At 36.3% G+C, this 15,411-nt stretch overlaps 1 protein-coding gene across 1 annotated transcript in view; it reads left to right on the top strand.

The window, feature by feature from the left end:
• The window catches only part of ANKRD42 (ankyrin repeat domain 42), a 100,972-nt gene that overhangs the window by 34,538 nt on the left and 51,023 nt on the right, over positions 1-15,411 (top strand). Inside the window, exons 6-7 of the mRNA XM_069070955.1 lie at positions 5,702-5,821; positions 12,902-13,037. Of these exons, the coding sequence (XP_068927056.1) occupies positions 5,702-5,821; positions 12,902-13,037 (256 nt within the window). The remainder of the gene's footprint in view (positions 1-5,701; positions 5,822-12,901; positions 13,038-15,411) is intronic.

Raw genomic sequence — 15,411 nt, forward strand, 5'->3', positions numbered from 1 at the left:
TGGACACATAGCTTTTGCTTGCAGTCATCTAAGGGAGAGGAAGCCACTACTCTCTCAGGAAGCCTACCTCACTTTGGGATGGCTTAAAATTGGTAGAATTTTTTCCCTTTGTATCAAGCTTAAATTTCTCTCTCTAAAACTTTGACCTGTTTCTTATAGTTCTGTCCTCTGGATTCAAGCAAAACAAGTCTAATCCTTCTTTTGATAGCTGTGGGCAAGTGGGTGGTATAGTGGATAGAGCCCCAAACCCTAAGACAGGAAGAACTGAGCTTGAATCATGTCTCAGACACTTACTAGTTTTGTGACCCTGGACAAATCACTTAACCTCAATTTTTTCATCTGTAAATTGAGCTGACTGAGCTCCATAGCCTCTAAGGTCCATTCCAGTTCTATATCTATTATCTTATAGATACTCAAAGACAGTTTTCATCCTAATCCCCTCACACTTCTTTCATCAAGCCTTTTTTCTTTAGGTTCAACATGCCCAATTTATTCAACCACTTATTATTAAATAATATGTTTTGTTAGGGTCTGTTTATACCCTAACATTGCAATCCCTAAGATGTTTCTCGAGGAAGTAGAAATGACAATAATAGAACAAAGATGGAAAAAAAAAACCTGTTAGATTGGGCCAAGTTTATGTAGAGGAAACACATACTGGAGATTAAACAATTGTGAGGGCATTGAAGGACTTATGTATCATATATACATGATATTCAGATGTAAGGCATCTGAAGGGGGAAAAGATACCAAAGGAAAGGGGAAAAATCTTGTAATTTATATAAAAACAGGTAATTGAGTAAGCATTAATAATTATCAACCTATTTTATATAAAATATTTATGAAGGCTATCTACACATGTTAGGGCAACCTCAATGAAACTTTTAGTAGGAAGTAAACAGGCTTTCACAAGGGATATTCAACAGCGGATTACATCTTTACCTTCTTATAATTGACTAAAAGAAGGAAAGAATTAATGAATAAATGAAAAAAATTAGTAAGAGTTTAGTATATTCAAAAGTCTGTGCTAGGGATACAAATATAAAAATAAAGCAGTTCTTGCTCTCAAAAGACTTCATATTCTAATAGGAACAACATAATTGTTGGATCACTCAAACAGTAAATGTTTATTAAGCACCTACTATGTGCCAGGCACTGTGCTAAATGCAGAGGATATAAAAAGATTCAAAAGACAGTCATTATTCTCAATGAGCTTACAATATGAGGGAGAAAATAGGCAAACAAATATATACAAAGTAAACTTTATGCAGGATAAATGGGGTACAGATAGAATAAAATAGGAAATAATTAACAGGGAGAATAAACTAGGATTAAGAGGGATTGGGGATAACTTCCAGTGCAAGATAGGATTTTAGTTGAGACTTAAAGGAAACCAGGAAAATCAGTAGGCAGAACTGAGAATGGGAAGGTTTTGTGGTTCTTAGGATACAGTGGTAAAGCAGGTAATGATGCATCTTCCTTACTGTCCTTTATATTAATAAAACCATATTGGTTTCTGATCCTAAAACAGTTGACAGTGCCAAAGACTAGAGAGTATAAAATCTTATTGTGTATATTGTTTGTTGATTATGAAAAAATTCTTCAGTAGAACAAAATGCCATCTTACAGGCTCTTTTACAGTAAAATTTCTACCATTCATCTATCAAGATCATTTGGGATTCTTAGATGATATGAAATCAATGACTCTCTGATAATAAATATTAAGTGGCACATAAAATAGGGAAATATATACTTATCAGAAATATTCGCTAATGTAATGAAGAAGATGCAACCAGGAGTCCAGTTAGAGAAGAGATTCCCTGTAGATAGCAAGATGTTCAAGATGTTCTTGTTTGTGGACAACATTGAGTGATTACATTTAAGCCAAAGACATTGCAGAGCCTCCTCAAAAGCTATAATTACTCAAAGTAGTTTGGCCTGTACATCCATGCAGGAAAGACTAAGCAAATAGATGAAGAATGTCTATTTCCTAGATTTCAACATGTAACCAAATGGTCTGCTATAGAGCTTGCCTTATGTATATCTAGTACAGATAAACAATGATCTGAGTCTAAAATTTAAAGGAAGAAAGGGGAAAGGCAAAAATCACCTCTCAGAATTATGGATAGGAGCAGAATTCATGACCAAACAAAGGATAGAGAGGATTGCAGAAGATAAAATGGGCAATTTTGGTCATATAAAATTAAAAAGATTTTTCCATAACCCAAACCAATGAATTTAAAATTAGAAGGAAAACAGGTTACTTGGGGGGAAAAACCTTTGCAACAAGTTTCTCTAATAAATCAGAGTTTCATTTCCGAGATATATAAGAAATGGATTAAAATTTTCATTCCCCTATAGAAAAATGATCAAATGATATGAACAGGCAATTTTCAAATGAAGAAATCCAAGCTATTAACAGCTGTATGAAAAAAGTGTTTCAAATCACTAATAATTACAGAAATGAACATTAAAACAACTTTGAAGTTTTACCTCTCACCCATCAAGTTGGAAAAGTTGACAGAAGAAAATGATAAATGTTGGAGGCACCAAGAAAAATCAGGCACCTTAATGCACTGTCAGTTGGATCAGAATGGTCCAGTTATTCTGAAATGTAATTTGAAACTCCGCCCAAAAGATTACTAACCTGTGACCTTTGATTTGGTGATAATGCTACTAGACCTATACCTTAAAGAGATCAAAAAGGGAGGAAAAGTACCTTATATTTAAAAATATTTATAGTATTTTTTGTGATTATATATACATACAAACACATATACACAAAGAATGAGAGCATAAGAGAATGTATGCTAGTTTTCTTTTTTTTCTCCAAATTTATTATTTACTTACTTTTAACATCAATTAAAAAAAAATTGAGTTCCAAATTCTTTCCCTCCAGGCTCTCCCCTACCCATTGAGAAGACAAACAATATGATATCAATTATATATGTTAAATTATGCAAAATACTTCCATACTAATATGGAAATGTTACAAAATGTTGCCCCAAAAGAGCAAAAAAATCTGCACTTTAGACTTCATCAGTTATTTCTCTCTGAATATGGATAGCATTTTTCATCAAGAGTCCTTTGGAATTGGATCATTGTCTTGATTAGAGTGGCCAAGTCCTTCATAGCTGATTATCATTACAATACTGCTATTACTATGTATATTAATTTCCTAGTTATGCTCACTTCCTTCTGTATCAGTTCATGTAAACCTTCCCAGGTTTTTCTGAAACCATCATTTCTTACAGCACAATAATATTCCATATCACAACTTCTTCAGCCATTTCCCAATTGATGGGCATCCCCTCAATTTCCAGTTCTTTGGCACTACAAAAAGAGTTTCTATAAATATTTTTTTACCCAAAGGTCATTTCCCTTTTTCTTTGAACTCTCTGGAATACAGACCTACTTGTAATATGTGTTGGTGTACGCAACAATTTTATAGCCCTTTAGGCATAGTTCCAAATTGCTCTTCAGAAAAATTGGGTCAGTTCACAACTCCACTAACAGTGAATTGATGTCCCTGTTTCCCTACATCCTCTCTAGCATTTGTCATTTTCCTTTTCTGTCATGCTAACCATTCTGATAAATATGAAGTGACACCTCAGAATTATTTTAATTAATTTGCATTTTTCCAATCAGTAGTGATTTAGAGCATTTTTTCATATGACTATAGATAACTTTGATTTCTTCTTCTAAAAACTTCCTGTTCATATCCTTTGACTATTTATCGATTGAGGAATGGCTCTTATTTTTATAAGTTTGACTCAGTTCCCTATATGCTTGAAAAATGAGGCCTTTATCAGAGAAATTTGCTGTACAATTCTTTATTTTTCTTGCTTTCTTCCTAATTTTGACTGTATTGGTTTTGTTTGTGCATCTAAGAATTTTGATGCTCTGCTTGCTTGGTACACAAATGTTTAGTATTGATATTACTTCATTGTCTGTGTAGCTTCCCTGATTATTTATTTAATTAGGGGTATTTTTGCTTTTGCTTTGGCTGAGTTCATGATTGCTACTCCTGCATTTTTTTTTAACCTCAACTGAAGGATAATAGATCCTGCTTCAGTCCCTTATTTTAACTTCTGTTTCAAGTGTGTTTCTTGTAAACTTATTATTATATTCTAGTTTCTAATCCATTCTTCTATCTGCTTCTGTTTTATTGCTGATTTCATCCCATTCATATTCATAATTATGATTACTAACTGTATTTTCCCTTTTTTTCTGTTTACCCATCTCTCTTTTTACCCTGTCTCTCCTCAAAAGTTTTTTTTTTTTTACTTTTGACTACTGCCTTCCCTAATCTGTCTTGTCTTTTATCACTCTCCCACCCTGACTTTATCCCCTTCCCCACTTGTTTCCCTGTTGGGTAATATAGATTTCTATACCAGACTAAGTTTGTATGTATGTTCCTCCCACTTTGAACTAATTCTGATGAGAGTGAGATTCAAGCATTGCCTATCATACCCCCCCGCCCCAATTTCCCCTTCACTGTAAAAAGCTCCTGCTTTTGTGCCTTTTTTATGTGGGACAGTTTTCACCGTTTTTCTTCTCCCTCCCCATTTCTCTCTTCTTCCTTGATGTCCTATGGACATCCACTTGCCCAATTCTAATTTTTAAGGAATTATTTTTTCCAGTGAACTTTTGTACTTCTTTTTCCATATGACCAATTCTGTTTTGTAAGGAGTTCAGTGAATTTTTGTGCTTTTAAACAATTTGGCCAATTCTGTCTTTTAAGGTGTTATTTCTTTAGTATGTGTTTGTACCTCTTTTACTATAATCTCTTTTCATAATTTTCTTGCATCATTCATTTCTTTTCCTAAAATTTCCTCTCTTACTGCTTTCTTTAATTCTTCCAGTAATTCTTTTTGGGCTTGTATCCAATATATATTTTTTCCTTGGAGGCATTGGTTGTAGCTGTTTTCATGTTGTTGTCTTCTTCTGGGTTTTTGCTTGCTTTTCCCTGGCACCACAGTGGCTGATTATAGTCAGATTTTTTTTTTTTTTGTAATCCTGTTTCTTGACTTTTAACTTTATGTTAAAATTGGGCTCTGCTTACCTGGGGGGAGGAAGGACATGATGCTGTTCTAAGTTTCAGGCTTTTTCACACTGCTCTTTTCAGACCTAGTTATGGGGGTCTGTAAGTTTTTGGTGCTTCCAGGATGGTATGATCTGGACAGAGGTGTGTGGTCACTGCTTTCCTGGTCTGTGCTCTAGTCTTTACTCAGGAAGGGCCTCTGCTTCCTGGTAGCTGCAAGTGCTAGTGCTTTTCTCTGCCCTGAACATCTTTTGACTGAGAGTTCCCAAAGTTATGAATGTTGCTACTGTCACAGCCATCTCCAAAACCTACCACTATGTGCTGTGGAATGGTCTTTACCTTGGTATCAGACCTCTCCTTCCAACCTCCTAAGTTCTCTTGGGATGGAAAAATGTCTCACCCTGACCTTTTCTTGGCTATGCTGTGCCAGAATTCAATTTGACATGTCATTTTAAGATTGTTTGGATGGGAATGTTGGGAGAGTTTGACTGAATTTCTGTCTCCATTTTACCATCTTGTCTCCCCTATGTGCTAGCTTTTAAACATTATTTATAATAATGCTAGTATTATCTATGAAAATATCAATTAATACTTTTAGGAGACAAAAAGTATCAACATTGACTATACCTTGTAATCAAAGATTCGGTGTATTTTTAGGCTCTCATAATGAATGGAGCAGATCTTTCTGCTCAGGATGATCATGGATGCACTCCATCTCACCTTGCAGCAACTCATGGACACTCTTACACATTACAAGTTATGCTCAGAAGTGGAGTGGTAAGGAATTCATATTAATTTTGGAATATGTCATTTAGTAATAATAAAGATGATGATGAGAACTCAACTTTTCATATTGTAATAGAGTAATTTCCTCAGAACACCCCCATGAAGGGGGTACTGCAAGTAGGATTATTATGTCCATTTTACAGATAAGGAAACAGAAGCTCAGAGAGTTCAAGAATGTTTATTATAGTCACACAGCTAGTAGTTGGAAAAGCTGTAATACAAATCCAGATTTTCTTACTTTTAGTGGTCTATATACCAGGCTGCCTCTTAGTAGTATGTAGAATATCAACCTAGAGTATAATTTGAGAGTCTTGTAATCTCTTTCTAACTCTGTCATTGACTTACTAAGGCACTTGTAGGTCTGAGTGAAAGGTGAACACAGTGGCTCTGTTCTGTCCAGACAAGGCAGTTAACTCTGGAGTGTTGGTGTGGACTGGAACCACCTCCAGTGTGCTTAGAGTACTGGCCCAGGACCACAGGCAGTAAACTGGGGCTCAGTGCTTGAATACCCTGATAATTCAGATTTCACTGGCTCTGAATCCTTCAATTCCCGTGAATCCAGAAAATTTGAGAGTGGGAGATTCTCCAGCGTTTGAATTATTGTGAAGAGAATAAGAGAGAGAGGAGGCCTGGGTGAAAGGTAAATTTAGTTGTGGATTTATTGATTAAGCATGTGACTGCCTGGGAGCATACACTCAAATCAGGCAGTCCTGAATGAGGGACCACACAATGCTTATAAAGGCAAAAATCACAATTGGGGAGGGGAGCTAGCATAAGCAATGACATACAGAAGCCAAGAACAGCCATTGGTTGGATCTATAGCTCAGGGCTAATTTGGGAATCATGGTGTAAGGGTCCAAGGTTGCAACCTTTCTTGTGATAGGGGTCCCTCCTAGCACAGGGTGGAGGGTATAGGGTGGAGGGCACAGGGGGAGTGGAATTCCCAAAACAGGCTAGGGTCATAGACCAGGCCAGGGTCATGTTCTGGGTGGAGGATATACGGGACCCTGCTTGGTTAGCGGTCTGGGTAGGGACCTTGCTTGGTCAGCATCCCAGAACAGGGTGGTCACTTTAGGGAAGTACTAATTTAGGGAAAGATAAGAGAGCATGGGACTGTGCCTTGGGTGACTTACTTTTACCCAGGACTACTGTTTAAGGACTACCTTTAAGCTATTACTAGCAGTTACAGGATTTAGGATAGAGACAAAGACAAATATAAAGGGCCTTAATGGTGGGCACCAAATCAGCTGGCATGTGATTTGGGTTAGGGTACAACAGAATTATGGAAGGATAATCTGAGAAAGAGTCTCAGTGTGAAATCTGGTTAATTGTCAGAACATGAGTGGGATATAGAAAGTATCAAAGGAGCAATGCATACACTCTATCTTGGGGACTATTTAACTTTTCAGAAATAATCTTAGATTGTTATCCTCTCAGAGATGAACCTCAGGAACCATTGCCAGTAGTTGTTAGTTATTGTCATTTCAAAGTTCTGTGGTCTGTATGCTATAGTGCATAGTAAGTAGTAGAAAACGTGGAAGATTAGGATATATGTGGAGTGTTCGACTTCACATAAGAGAATGAAGGTGGATCAGTATACCATACCATAAGTTCAGAATACTCTAAAACTGTCTCCCTTTCAGCCAGTCATTTCATGTTATTTCTGTACACCTGTATATTATTTGTTCCCCGTGGCACCAGATGATAAGGAAAAGATAACTTTCACCTATCCAAAAGTATTTTACCAGTCTCAGCACATTTCCCAATTGATTTTTTTTTACTTTTTTTAAATTTTTTTTAATATTTTTTATTTTATTTTATTTTTGAGCAATCGGGGTTAAGTAACTTGCTCAAGGTTACTTGGCCAGTTATTTCTGGGTGTGGTGCTGAGTGTCTGAGCCTGGGATTCGATCTCCAGGTCATCCCAACACTGGAGCCGGTGCTCTTACTCGCTGTGCTACCTGGCCGCCCCCCAATTGATTTTTTTTAAAAAGGTAGTTGGTTGCATTAACTGTCTATGCTAGTATATCTTGTTTTCATAGATGAGGAAGGTGACGGGAGAACATGAGGAAAAATACTGGAGGTATTAGATTTCATGAGAAACCACTGCTCTAACACTGTCAGTGACAAGTGCCAGTTCTGTAGAATCTCGTCATATAGTATATTGTCAAGAAGTGAGTACTGACCCTGAGAAAATAAATATGCTTCCTTGTCACTTAATCATATCTTTGGAAGTTATCAGGAAGTGAAAACTTTTTCTAGGATTTGATGGCTGTGATCCAAAGTTTGAGAACTATGCTGTCATAGCAAATCCTCTCAATGATTTCATCCATAATTGTGGTTAAGAAGAACCAAAAGTAGAAAGGTAAGAAGGGGATAATATGTATCTTCTGCTTAACTGCTTTACAAATAGTAACTTTTGTAAATTTGAGCAATCCTTTTGTGTTATACACTGATTCCAGCTGAGAGTGCTTAGGAACAGTTTTATTCCAGAAGGAGGATGGCCACAAAAGTTACTCTTCACATTTGTTAGTAGAGAACTCATTATCCAATAGCCTTGGCATTTTACCTACAAGTTGGGATTGTTAGCTTTGAAGTAGGCTGTCACCAATAAGCTCTAAAACCTTAGCTATGGCACTTGGTTTCAAGTATGGACTAGAAACAAAGACTTAATTCTGACAGGCACCACGTTGGATGCTGCCTGCCAGCCATACATATTTGCACCAAATAGTTATGAATTTATCATTTATTACTGGAGAGGAAATGTGTATGCCCTGTCACTTAACTGCAGAGCATTTGCAACTTTGATGGTTTTCATGGAGGGCATGAAAATAAGATGCATAAGGAGCAAGATTATTCAACACAAGATGGCACCTGCAACCCTGGATAGTGTGAAATTGTAGCACCAAGCCTTGATTGTCCTTGGATGGTTGGTAGAGAATGTAAAGTGAGGATGAATATCTGTGGCTGGTGATAAAGGCCAAGAAAAAAGAAAGTGACCCTGGAAAGCTCAAGCTGACACTCTGCTGTTGAAGTAATAGCAAATGGTGGAATGCAGTAGGGTGCTGTGTCACAGTATTAATGATCCTCTTTGAGGTTAAAAGGCAGTTGATTCTACCAAAAGCCTATCATAAAAGTGCTCCATTATGATTTTAGCTACTTGGACCAAGAGAAGACTCAGGTGCTGATATGGAATAGGTTCTATGGGCTCAGGATAGCAGTAGTTGTGTGTAAGAAGCATGCAACCTGTGCTTAATTTGTCTTAAGGAATGTAATACCATCTCATACAGCTAATCTGGAAAGCATAAGGAGTAGCAAGACTTGGGAGTTAGTATATATAGATTTCTTGTCTCTGGAAGAGGATAGAACGGACCTAAGCAATATCCTCTCCTGAGGGATCTCACATTGTTAGTGACTGATTTATTTGGGAAGTGTGAATTATTGCAATTACTATCTTTTTTGGGAGTGGGTGGCATAGCTATTATTGGAAGACTTCCTTGAAGTCTCTTAGCAAACTTTTTGAGGTCTAATTGCTTTTCAGATGTCCATCTCTTGCCTTGAAATAGCATCCTCAATTTCGCTGGGTAGAAAGTTTTGGTTTATATAAGTTTTATTTCAGTTTCTCCACTTGCCCTTTATCTTCTGTGAGAAGACTGCTCTGATCTTGATTATATTTCTAGGTAGATAACTTAGGTCTTTCTTCAAATAGGTTTGGGTATTTTTTCTTATTGTTATTGTTGTGCCCCATCTGAGGCACAATTTTCACTTCTAGGTTGGCTCCCTGGGAGGGAAGAGTGCTTGCTTCCAGTCTAGTTACTCTGGGTCTACAGGCCTAAAACTATGACTCACCAGTCTATAATATTGTGCTTACTTTTAGTGTTTAACCAATAGACACAGTTAATTCAAAGCAGTCATTGATGAAGATAGTATAATGAGAGCAGTACCTACCAAACACCATCCTACCCCAAATTAAAAGATTAGCAACTTGTCATGTCTATTATCCACCCCCTTGCTTCTTCAGTTTGCATTATCTGGACTGAGGGGTAATCATTTGGTAAGGTGTCCTAACCCATTCCTCCCTTCTATCTTCAACCCCTTTCTCTTTCAGCTAAGCAGTTGCTATTCTCAGCAAACGACCTGTGATGCTTTGGGCCTAGTTTTCCATTTTCTCAGTTCTAGATAGCACTCTTGGGACTTGGTCAGGCTCTAGAATCTCTTAACAGAATCTGTGTGATCAAATCAAGTCACCAAGCAATGATTGAGCACCTAGTTTTTTAAATAATCCAGAAATTAATACTCTTCTGTGAGGGCCCAGGCCTGTCATAGCTAGAAATCCTAGAGCTTTATATTCACCCCCAAACATATGGTTATACAAGTCAATAAATACAAATAATTTTACAAAATTGTCATAGTAACTGTTGCTTGTCTTGATGCTTGTTAAAAGTGTACCAACGCAAACACAAAAATTGAGCCTTTCCCCCTCTCAGAGGGAAGCCCTGCTTCCCAAAGAGCTCCCAACAAGCATGGAAGACCTGGGGTTGACTGGAAATTACCTCTTCACCTTTAGATGAGAAACCAAGCTGTTCTGGGTAAAAATTATTTTGTGTCCCTGTGACACAGTGAACCCCTGAAATTTCTTCAGTAATTCCATACGACACACATGGCTTTCCATGTGGAGGTCCAAACTCAACCTTCACTAGGACAGTTAGGTTAGCTTCAAAAAGAAATTAAACCAACTCAAAAAAGTCCCAGAGAAGTATTGGGTTTACGTGCCTTCCCTCTGAGATTATCTCCAATTTACCTTTTATATATTATCTTGCTTATACATGGTTGTTGGCATGTTGTCTCCCTCGTTAGACTTTGTCTTTCTTGAGTCCAGGGACTGCTTTTGCCTGTCTTTGTATCCTCAGTGCTTAGCAAGGTGTCTGCTCAATAGTAGGTGTTTAATAAATGTTTCTTTACTTGACTAAGCACTAAGGGCTGATTACTCAAGGCAAAGTTCATCTTATGGGCATATAGCCCCAAAATATTTCAGACAAGCTATATGGACTCATGTAATAACAATAATAGCTAACATTTATAGAACATCTACTATGTACTAGGTGTTGTGCTAACTGCTTTACAAATATTGATACCCTACAACAACTCTGAGATGTAGGTGCTATTATTATCCCCATTTTACAGAGAAACTGAGATAAACACAGTTCAAATGACTTGCCCAAGATCATATAGCTAGTATCTGCGACTGAATTTGAACTCAGGTCTTTTTGACTACAGGTCCATTGATCTATCTACTATGCTACCTAACTGCTCCCATGTCATAATAAAACAAACAGTCTAATAAATCTGCTTGAAAATTTAAAGAAAAAAATGAACTTAGATGAGTACTCATAGTGTGATTTAGGTGAATTGAAAAGTACTAGTATTCAAGGGGTGCAACAGCTATGCTGCTCATGTTAGCTACCATACTTGTAACAGGCATATTAGTATAGAAGATATGAGTAGATAAGTATTTAGTTATGTAAAAGTTGTTTCAAAGCAAGTCGTTTGATTTATAAAAGGAACACACCAGAAAAATGACTGCCTAATTATAGTCTGAAAATGAAATGAAAGAAACAATACTAATTTTTTCCTCAGTGGATCCATGCAAATATTAGGACACCCAAGAAGTAGAGTCCTTGATGGAGTATCTCTCTAATGAGTCTAGGGTATCCCAAATATACCCCAGACAAAGTCTGGCCCACAGTGTAGTACTCCCTCCAGTAGTTATTCTCCAACTTTTACTTGTAGGTTGAGTCCTCCCAGTGGGTAGTTCCTTCAGATTCAGAGTAACCTGTGGGTTTGCTTTCCTAAAACTGTAACTAAAAACCCTCTATCAGTATTACTTTTAATAGTCTACCAATAAAAATTAGTTCATTGATATTTATTAAGCTGATTATTTATTAAGTAACAATAGTAGTACAAACCATTTCTTCCTCATAAACCTGAGATTCCTTCACTAGTCCAGTTATCTTATTTTATAGTTGAGTAAACTGAGACCCATAGATATTAAAAGATTTGCTCTTGGTCAGCCAGCTACTTTAATTCCTAATCAGGACAATTAATTAAGGTGTCATAGTTACTAACTTTTGTGTCATAGTTACTAACTTTTGAGACAGCATCCACTATTAGAACAGTGCTTGGATGTGGAGACAGAAGACCTGTGCTTGAGTCTTGCCCATGCCTCTTAGTAGCTAGGTATCTTGGTTATATAACTTCACTGAGTCTTCATTTCTTCATCCATAAAACTCAAATAATACTACTTGCATTACCTACCTTATAAGATCATTGTGATAAAAGCACATTGTAAATAAACCTCAAAAAGCTGTATAAATGTGAAGGCACTAGAAGGATGGATGAATGTTGGGTAGAAGCAGATTGAATCATCTTCAGTGATTAATTATATGTGAGAAGTGACAGAGAAGACATAGATGCTTTGAAAAGGTGGGCCATCCATGTAGTGAGAGTGAGGGATAATCATTGTTACATTAGTATATCATATAATATAATATATTATATTAGTACAAAATATCCAAAGGACTAAAGGAAGGTCTCTGTTCATTGGAGAGATTTTCTATGGAGGATTTACAGAAAGATGACTGGGATTGGATGGGTTGTTGACAGATAACTCACCCTAATAAAATCATGGGTCCACTAAAGGCCTGAAGTATAATTAATACTGTTCATAAGTGAATAATTGCTTTATTTTTGTCTGGGTTCTACTTTTATTGTCATTTATGATGTTTGCTTTTAATTTTTAAAAACTTTTAAATTTTTTGGAGGCAATTGGGTTTAAGTAACTTGTGCAGGCTCACACAGCTAGTAAGTGTCTGAGGCCAGATTTGAACTCAGGTCCTCCTGACTCCTGATGTCAGAGCTGGTATTCTATCTATTGTGCCACTCAGCTGCCCCTGCTTTTTATTTTTAAAAGGCTATTAGTCATTTTAATTTGTAGAATTAAGGTGTTGGGTACATGAAGTACCATCTAAATTATGGGCAGAAAAATTTAGTAAATGTGAATGTTGTCTCTAGGATCCCAATGTTTCTGATAAATGTGACTGGAAACCTGTGCATTATGCTTCTTTTCACGGGCGCCTAGGCTGTGTGCAACTTCTTGTTAAATGGGGAGCCACTATAGAAGATGTGGATCAGAATGGAAACCTTCCAGGTACAACTTAAAAAAAAATGAAGCAAATCTTTGAGTTTTGATTCTTTAGTAGTGTGAATATTTAATTTTCTGACAGTATTTCTGGAATTTGGACAGTGATCATTTGACAGTCCATGCAAAATTATGGAAATAAATGGTTTATGTTAAAATTCACTCAATGACATTTCCCAAACATTTGTTAATCAGTTACTAAATGAGATATGCATAGATAAGTAAGACATAGTCTTTATCCCCAAGAAGCTTCCAAATGTTGGGGGTGAACAGAGACAGATGGAAGGTATAGGAAAAATAAGACATAGGCACAAATAAAATACAGGATAGACATGGGTATAAGATTTATAGGCAAGAGGTAAAAGAGAGTTTAGTAGAAGTGAGCAAAACTTTTTTGACTGGAGATAATGAGAGAAAGCTTTATTTAGGATATTGCTTTTGTACCTCCTTTGAGGGAGGTATAAGCAGAGCCCTGCTAGGGACTGTGAGGGCAATTGCCTTTCAGACAAAGGGCACAAGTAAGGATGTAGAGATAAAGTATAGGATGTGACTTAAAATTATTAATTTAATCATATTTTTATTACTTGTTATATATTAATTTTTTTTCAATTAACCAAATCAACCTTCTCTCTTTCCCACCTATCTTACCCTACAGTTGAAAAAGAAAAAAAAACAAAACTCTTTAAAAAGATGTATAATCAAGCAAAACAAATTTCTGCATTGGCCAAGTTTCAAAAATGTGTGTCTCAATCTGTGCTCTGAGTTCATCCATTCTCCATCAGAAGCAGGGAACATAGTTTTTCTTGAGTCCTTAGGAATCATGGATGGTTTTTTATTGTGTTGATCAGTATTCCTAAGACTTTAAAGTTGTTTTTCTTTACAATCTTGGTTTTTTTATGTATTATTTTCCTGTCTCTGCTCATTTCACCCTTCATCAGTTAATATAAGTCTTCTCTGTTTTTTTAGACCATTTCCCTCATCATTACTTTTTTAAAAAATAATATTTTATTTTTTCCCAATTACGTGTGAAGACAAAACATTTTTAAGTTCTGATTTTTTCCCCTCCCTCTCATCTCCTCCCTCCACAAGAGGGTAAGCAATTCAACATAGGTTACATATGTGCAATTATGTAAAATATATTTCCATATTAGTCATGTTGTGAAAGAAGAGATAAACTAAAGGAAGAAAAACCCTACAAAAAAATAAAGTGAAACATAGTATGCTTTGATCTTCATTCAGATTCCACAATTTTTCCTCTGGAGGTGGATAGCATTTTTCATCATGTGTCCTTTGGAATTGCCTTGGATCATTATATTGCTGAGAATACCTAAGTCATTCACAGTTCTTCATCAAACAGTATTGCTATTACTATGTACAATGTTCTCCTGGTTCTGCTCACTTCACTTAGCATTAGTTTGTGTAAGTCAAGATTTTTCTGAAGTCAGTCTGCTCTTAATTTCTTATAGCATAATAGTATTCCATTACAATCATATACTATAACTTGTTCAGACATTCCCCAGTTGATGGGCATCCCTTCAATTTCCAATTCTTTGCCACCACATAAAGAGCTGCTATAAATATTTTTGTACATATAGGTTTTTCTCCCTCACCTCCCTTTTAAAAATCTCTTTGGTATACAAATCTAGTAGTGGTATTGCTGTATCAAAAAGTATGCACAGTTGGATAGCCCTTTGGGCATAGTTCCCAATTACTTTCCAGAATGGTTTGATCAGTTCACAACTCCATCAGTATGCATCAATGCCCCAATTTTCCCACCTCCCCTCCAACATGTGTAATTTTTGCTTTCTGTCATAATAGCCAATCTGATAAGTGTGAACTGGTACCTCAGAGTTGCTTTAATTTGCATTTCTCTAAACAGTAGTAATTTAGAACATTTTTTCATATGACTATAGATAACTTTAATTACTTCTTGTGAAAACTGCCTCTTCATATCCTTTGACCATTTATCAGTCCTCTCATCATTTCTTTCAGAACAATAGTATTCCTTCGCGTTGTATACCATAACTATAACTTATTAACTGTTTCCCAATTAATGGGTATCCCCTCAGTTGCACTTCTTTAACACCACAAAAAAGAGCTGCTATAAATATTTTTGTATATATGTGTCCTTTTCCTTTTCCTTTGATCTCTTTTGGATATAGACCTGGTAGTAGTATTGCTGGGTCAAAAGATATGCACATTAAGATGAACTTTTTGAACATTGTTCCAAATCATGAAGCATATTCAGGTAATAACAACTAGTCCAGTATAAATGAAGTTTAAAACTAATTTCTTTTATTCTGCCACTTTGGCTCCACCCCTAAAACGAATTTCTTCCTTCCTTCCTTCCTTCCTTCCTTCCTTCCTTCCTTCCTTCCTTCCT

Source organism: Petaurus breviceps, unplaced genomic scaffold (assembly GCF_028583685.1).
Source record: "Petaurus breviceps papuanus isolate PSGF00001 unplaced genomic scaffold, PetGlider_PUasm1.0 90823, whole genome shotgun sequence".
Classification (NCBI taxonomy): Eukaryota; Metazoa; Chordata; class Mammalia; order Diprotodontia; family Petauridae; genus Petaurus; species Petaurus breviceps.